Source organism: Vanessa cardui, chromosome 28, assembly GCF_905220365.1.
Source record: "Vanessa cardui chromosome 28, ilVanCard2.1, whole genome shotgun sequence".
NCBI lineage: Eukaryota > Metazoa > Arthropoda > Insecta > Lepidoptera > Nymphalidae > Vanessa > Vanessa cardui.
In genome coordinates this window covers 2,415,163-2,422,762 of record NC_061150.1, presented here as the reverse complement: position 1 = coordinate 2,422,762, position 7,600 = coordinate 2,415,163, and the positions used below count along the sequence as shown (strand labels likewise).

The following is a 7,600-nucleotide window of genomic DNA, read 5'->3' as shown; positions in this document are numbered from 1 at the left end:
CATTACTAATTTGATAAAAATACCCACAATTATTACCGATAACGAAGTGTTTATCAAACAACTATACGAAATAATCGGACATATTCGGTTTACAATTGTACAAACACATCCCTAGTTGACATTCCCACAAATGACATTTGATATAATAAAATTCAAATAAAACATAACTTGCTTATACTTGCTGTTTGCATACAAATGTTATTATATTTTTTTAAATAAATTGTTATAAACGTTACTACATATGTTATTGGTTTTGTAAGATAAGTAGCTGTATCGACCGATTTAATTAACTTTTCTCCTTTTGACAATATAGTTTTTAAGCTGAATATTCAACACGACTACAAAAGTTCCAAAATATGGATAACGAAGACTCTTTAAACGATGTTGTAGCTATAAATTCAGATGAAGACGAGGAAATTCCAAATTCTGGTAATTTTATAAATTTTATAAACCGAAGTTTGTTTTATACCATCATAGTTCAAGCAAGGCAAGCAAGCAGATTTGTTATCGAAAATCTCAGCAGTACATTCTTTGATTCGAAAATCTCAGCAGTACATTCTTTCATTCGAAAATACATATTTTTATTCATTCGAATTTTAAACAGTAGATTGCAAATTTCTAAACAGCTTTAAATAAAAAAATCCATAAATTTGAGGCTGTATAGTATGTGGTCTTTTTGTTAATAATAAAGAAGTTTTTTTTTCTTTTGACAAAGTTTTCTCATCTAATAATTCTTGTGTATTCTACACTATTTTATAATGATAGTATATTTTCAGCCCAAAAATCATCCCCAACATGTTTTTATTAATTGCCAAGTAAAAAAGTAATTATAGTTTTTGTTAGTTACAAAAAGTAAAATTACTATTTAAAAGTATTATTACTAAAGTTTTGTTATTAAAATGATTAAATATCACTAATACTAATTATAACACTATTATATATACAAAATAACTATGACTGTTTGTACTCTTCCACATCCAAATCTGAATTAAATGAAATTTGGTATAAAATAACTTTGAACTCCAAGGATAGACATACTTTTTAGGGCTTACATGCTGATGTACCCCTAAAATGTGAGTGACACCACAGACAACTACTAAATCAACCACAGTATTACAGATATTGATCAATCAATAATCATATTTAATAAATACTGGACAATATCTATTAATTAATAAGATATCAAATGTGTAAAAAATAAAATTGTAATAAAGAGAACATATTTTTTAGCACCCCATGCTAGCTTGAAGTAGTTACTTGGTTCAATTACATACTTACAAAGTTGGCAGTCAAGTTACCTCTGTCATATCTAGTCTCATAGTTTGAAGTAAAGTAACAGCCTGTACATTTCCCACTGCTGAGATAAGGCCTCCTCTCCCATTATGGAGAGGGTTTAGAACATATTCCAACACACTGTTTCAATGCGGGTTGTTGGAATGCACATGTGGCAGAATTTCGATGAAATTAGACACATGCAGGTCTCCTCACGATATCTTCCTTCACCGCTGAGCATGAGATGAATTATTAACACAAATCAAGCACATATATATAGTGGTGCTTGCCTGGGTTTGAATCCACAATTTTAGTTTGGTTAAGATGCACATGTTGTGACCACTGGGCCATCTCTAGTAGTTTAGTAGTTTATTATTAATGATTTTTCTCATTACAGACAAACCAATAATTCAACTATTCAAGAGATTAATAACCAACAACAGTAAACAGAGCACAGTGTTGACAAACACACAGATTGTCGATATACTTTATAAGGAATTTAATGTTAATTTAACAGAACTACACGATCTGGAGGGAGATATATATTTAACAATCATGAAGAAGTATCTGAAGGACTGGCCGCAATGGGACGAATTCGATAGAGTCATTAGTAGCTTGAAAGGTAAAAACAAAGAAGCTGAAATGGAAAGGATATTCGAAGCTAAATACATTAATTTAAAAAACTATTTAAAGGTAATGCTCGATTCCGCACAAAGTTTGGCAAAGGACACAATTCAAAAAGTTGTGGATAGTAAAATTGAACTCAACAAAGAATCGAACAAGGAATCTTCAGATAGGACCGTTGTTCTCGAAATCCACTCGTCCAGGAACCAGCTCAATCAATTGTTCTTCCGACATCCTAATACAAAATTAAATAATACAGTATTCAACCCTACATACTGTTTACCATCTCAGATACAGGTCAAAATGTTACCACTGGACGCTATACTTAACTGGTGGGGAGTAAGTATAACCTTGTTAAACGTCACAAGCTCATTCGCTTACAAACGTGAAGCTAAACATGAACTTAAACACGTTCTAATAAACAAATGCATAACGTCAAGACTGAATCCAACAATGGTTTTAGATCAGAACGTTCAAGTTAGTAATTACCAACGTAACACAAGTAAGATTGATAAGACTGCGTACATAGACTTAGTCCATAAAACCTCAATTGTGTCGCCAGAATACAATGACATATATGAGTTTATAAAGAAAGACTTAAAATTGCTTCCTCAATACATTCAACCCAGAGCCATTTACAAGAGGTATACAAATAAATATCCATATATAAGGTATCTGTATGTAAACACATTCGATGAAGTAAGTGAAGAGTTTAAGAACATTGATCTACAACTAGAAGAAATGGTGTCACCGATGTACACCACAACGCTCGGACAGATTCATGATACGACTCCATTTTTGATACTTGAGTGTGAACCTTGCTCGGCCAAGTTTGCAGGACAGAATTTGTTAAATGAACTTCACAATCACTTTAACGAACAACACCAGAATGAGCCGGATTGGAATTGCACAAATTGCAAGAAAAAAATGACAATGTCGGCACTAGCAGAGAACTGGTGGTGTCATCGATGCTAAAACCATCGCACACACAAGTATAGTATGACATAATTTAGATGTAGCATTAGGCAAAATTCGTAAAACCGATCACATCCGAACTGTGTACGCTATCCCAAATTATCAATATTTATTTCTTATGTGAATATGATCTTTACACAAACGTCAATATGACGCGTCGATTTACATGCACTGACGCAAGAATCTATAGCGACGAATAGTGTCGAATGGCGCGATAGCGAGCTGTTTCTGTTGGTTGTATCGGCAGTAATCGGTTTTATTGAATTTGCCGATGCTACATCTAAGTTGTGTCGTATTATACTTGCACAGGATCTAAGGCAGCCTACCTTTATGTAATGAATTAAAGAAATTGTTAATTTCCAGTTTAGCTATGACTGTAATTTTATATAAAAGAAATATAACCTATATGTTTGTATATGTATTTAATTTTATCATATTCATAATAATTTTATTCCAAAAACAAAGATTTTCCACTTACAGTTTTAACAAAATAAGGACAATATAAAAACTCATTTGTTACAAAGTAAAGATAGCTTCTTTCACCTTTAAAATTTTTATCTATAAAAAAGTACCTATGTATGGATTTATTTATTTTATGTAAGTTGTATAGTAAACAACTTTTTTAAAGAAATCTTATAGACTAAAAATTTATTTTTTTAACAAATTGAAGTCTAGTATTTCTTATATGTTATAGTCGAGATGGCCCAGTGGTTAGAACGCGTGCATCTTAACCGATGATTGCGGGTTCAAACCCAGGCAAGCACCGCTGATTCATGTGCTTAATTTGTCCTTATAATTCATCTCGTGCTCAGCGGTGAAGGAAAACATCGTGAGGAAACCTGCATGTGACAAATTTCATAGAAATTCTGCCACATGTGTATTCCACCAACCCGCATTGGGACAGCGTGGTGGAATATGTTCCAAACCTTCTCCTCAAAGGGAGAGGAGGCCTTTAGCCCAGCAGTGGGAATTTACAGGCTGTTGTTGTTGTTGTTTGTATTTCTTATCTGTTTTAAAAAGAGCGGGAAAAATCATTGTGTAATAATGTGCTGACAATACACAAGAAATATTAAATTATTTCGTTTACACACTTAAAAAGAATAATTTAAAAATGAACTGTTATTAAGAGTTTAACGATACTATAAGTACATAGATTTCTTATTAATAAAATAACTATTTCTCAAATTGAAAACACCGCTCAAATAGAATCTTCCTTTGCTAAACTAAGAAGGCTTTAGTGGAAAATATGGATCACAGATGGCGCTGTACGGCTTTAGATCGCGCTATCAAGAGCGTCGTCAGTCCGCTATATGTTGCTCTTACATTAAATATTGTTTCACAATCCGTTCAGTAGTTTTTGAATATTTTTGGTATGCTTCATGTTCAATTGGTTGAATTATGTCGCTTCTTATATTTGATGCCGAGATGGGATGGCCCATTGGTTAGAGCGCGTGCATCTTAACCGATGGTTGTGGGTTGTAAGTTGTAACTTAAGCAAGCACCACTGAATATTCATTTTCTTAATTTGTGTTTATTATTCTCGTGCTCAGCGATGAAGGAAAACATCGTGAGAAAAGTCGCTTATGTCTAATTTCATACAAATTCTGCCAATGAAACAGCGTGATGGAATATGTTCCTAAACCTTGTTTCTAAAGTGAGAAGAGGCCTTAGCCCAGCAGTTGAAATTTGCAGGCTGTTGTCGTTATTGTAGAATAAAAGTAGCCTAAGTTACTCCTTAATACATCTGCTATCTACCAGTGAAAGTCCAGTCAAAATCCGTCCGTCCAGCCGTTTCAGAGATTAGCCGAAACAAACCGACAGACAACATTTTGTAAAAATATGTTATTTCGGTACAATATATACACACATATTTCAATATTACAAACAGACACTACACATTTATTATATATATATATATATATATATATATATACATATATTATGTATACATATATTATGTATATATATATATATATATATATATATATACATATAATTGTTATTACCTCTTATACCAGTGGGGGGCGTATAGCGTGAAGTCTATCACTCCGGGGCCGTAATTGCAGTTCGCTCTCGTAACGCAAATCCCGCTGACATTACTGACAGTCTGACAGTCAACAGGCGCTTGCGTCATTACTGAAAAAAAAATTAAGTTACAGTACATAGAACTATCCCTACCAGCTTCGCCCAGGTGGAATAGGGGTCCGGGGTGCATGTCAGTCACCTCCTCGTGGTGCACCCTGGGCAACGGGGCCGGCTTGAGCTTGCTCGTCGGCCACGGCTAGGACTGGCGGGAGGGATACCGCGGGGCTGCTCCTGGTACGTTCCTGCTGCTGTACGGCATCAGGGCGGACCATGTGAGTAGCCTCGTTGGCTATGAGGGAGTGGGAGGGGTCGCTACTCGAGCCTACCAGGTGTTTTATACCGGCGGTTAGCGGCGGAGCCTACCATCTTTTCCGCCACAGGGCGTCAGCTTCGTTGACGCCCTGCCTCCAGTGGCGGACGCGGGAGAGTTCGCTGGTGGGGTCGCGGTTGCATGCCCTGGGCGATCCCGTTGCCTCATCACTCAGCGGCATGGTGGAAACCCGAGGATGGTTTTAGTGGGTAGGACAGGGCCTTCAGCCCTGGCACGGGGCCCTTATGGCCCCGGTTGAATCCCACATACCCGTCCCGGTCCCCCGGCAGGGCGGGAGGCGTAAATGCCTTTCCTCCTCGTAAAACAAAAAAATGGAATAGGGGTCCACTTAAAATGGTTATGCCGTAATTTACACGAAACCCTATATCATTATATGTCTAAACCTTCAATATCAATTTCTAATGGTGAAAATCAAATAGAAATCAGGTCGTTGTTGGGTTTACCTCGTTTTTTATAACAGATAGACGCGGCGAAGGATTCATATACACTATGACTATAGTTAATCAATGGCGTGGCTATGCTAATGCAGAAATGCATGAGGCCCCCGGATGCTAGGGAGCCCCTGCGGACCACAGATAACTTTTGTTTCAAAATACTCCTTGAAGGCCTTCAACACACATCCACTTCGTATTTATAATTTGAAGGAGTCATCCACTTCGTATGTATAATACGCAAAGGTAATTCGATTTATTTCAGTGAGCCCTAAAAGGCTAGTTACCTCACTGTACTTAATAATTTAAATGCGAAAATAAGTCTGTCCATCAGTTGTTCTATGGACAAACCAAATCGCTTTATCGAAGCGGAACTCCACGGGAGAGAACAGGCTTTTTTATGCCTAACAGCTAACAACCAATCCAAGAAATGCAAGCGAAGCCGCGGGCATCAACTCGTTTTATAACATATAGTTATTTATATGTTATAAAATATTAATATCCGTTAGATATAGTTCTATTTCTTTTGTAATCTGTCTAAGAGTTCAACAATTATCAAATTTAAGCGCTCACAAAAATTGGCGTTGCATTTTAAACTTTTTATCGATCAATAGTTTTGAGTGCACCGTTCGTTTAAGGTGTGTTCACACTACGACCGTGTGGGACGGCGACCGTCAAAATCTATAGATTTTATAAGAGATAGAAAGAGTTATTAGAGATTGAGATTAGATCCAAACATAATAGAGAGACTTAAATCCCGTACACACATGGTGGTAGGACTTTGTAGGTACCACCTATTATATAAATTACACCCTAAGCAATATTTAGTATTGTTGTGTTCCGGCTTGAGTGAGTGAGCCAGTGTAACTAAAGCCACAAGGTACATAACATCGTATCTCCCAAGATAGGTGGCGCATTGGCGATGTAAGGATTGATTAATATTTATTACAGTCATTTCTGTCAAACCGTTGACCACTTAGGTGACATCTTAGTCTGTCTACCTACTTGTATTATATAAAAAAAATATCGCTACACTTCGCCGACCGCCATCTTTAATGAGCAAGTCTAGAAATACTAGGTTGAAAGATTAGCCAGTGTCGACAGATGACAGCTCTCGTGTGTAGACTCCTTTATAAACATATATTACCGTTATGACTCTCCGTTGTGACTGACACTATTTCTTTTGTTGGCCCGCCATTTTGTGGCAGCTGAACCGTTGTCTCGAATATTAGAAATACAGAAATAAGGCTGTAACAAAAAACAAGTATTAAAAAAAAACAATTTCTAATTAATCTACATATATTTACTAATATATATTAAAGATATTTAATTTAAATATTAGGAATAAAGAAATGAGACTGTAACAAAAAACAAGTATTAAAAAAAAACAATTTCTAATTAATCTATATTTATTAATATATACTTAATATATTTAATTTTAATATTAGGAATAAAGAAATGAGGCTGTAACAAAAAACAAGTATTAAAAAAAACAATTTCTAATTAAACTATATTTACTAATATATATTAAAGATCGAGTGAGGCTCGAAAGTATTATTTAAGAGCTAGGGCAGTCAAGGTATCATAACTTTATTTATATTAATTTACAAAATATAATGTTGTTAATTAATCTGTAAATTAAGTTAATTTTAACCATTTTTTGTATTAAATTGCTAATTATGGTCATTACAATTAACTTGACATTATAAATCTATGATTAATAAGTATAATTAAATAATAATATTGAGTAATACTATTCCATTATGCTTGTTACATTGTATCTTAATATATAATGATTTATGAATATTAAAAAGTTTTTGAGATATTATTATATTTACAGAGAAAATAAGTGCGGAAATATGTGATAGACTCTATATTTTAT

General features: G+C 34.8%; 1 protein-coding gene across 1 annotated transcript; it reads left to right on the top strand.

Annotated features, from left to right (window-relative positions):
* The first annotated feature begins 260 nt into the window (after positions 1-260).
* LOC124541720 lies at positions 261-2,967 on the top strand. Its single transcript, XM_047119657.1, has 2 exons — positions 261-429; positions 1,670-2,967. Exons 1-2 carry the CDS (start codon positions 357-359, stop codon positions 2,869-2,871), a joined length of 1,275 nt encoding a protein of 424 aa, XP_046975613.1. The 5' UTR covers positions 261-356; the 3' UTR covers positions 2,872-2,967.
* The last annotated feature ends 4,633 nt before the right edge of the window (positions 2,968-7,600 follow it).

Bases quoted from the DNA above. Each gene is read 5' to 3' on its own strand.
- LOC124541720 (XM_047119657.1), top strand. From the start codon at position 357: ATGGATAACGAAGACTCTTTAAACGATGTTGTAGCTATAAATTCAGAT. The intron at 430-1,669 runs GTAATTTTATAA...TTCTCATTACAG, and splicing joins CGAGGAAATTCCAAATTCTG to ACAAACCAATAATTCAACTA.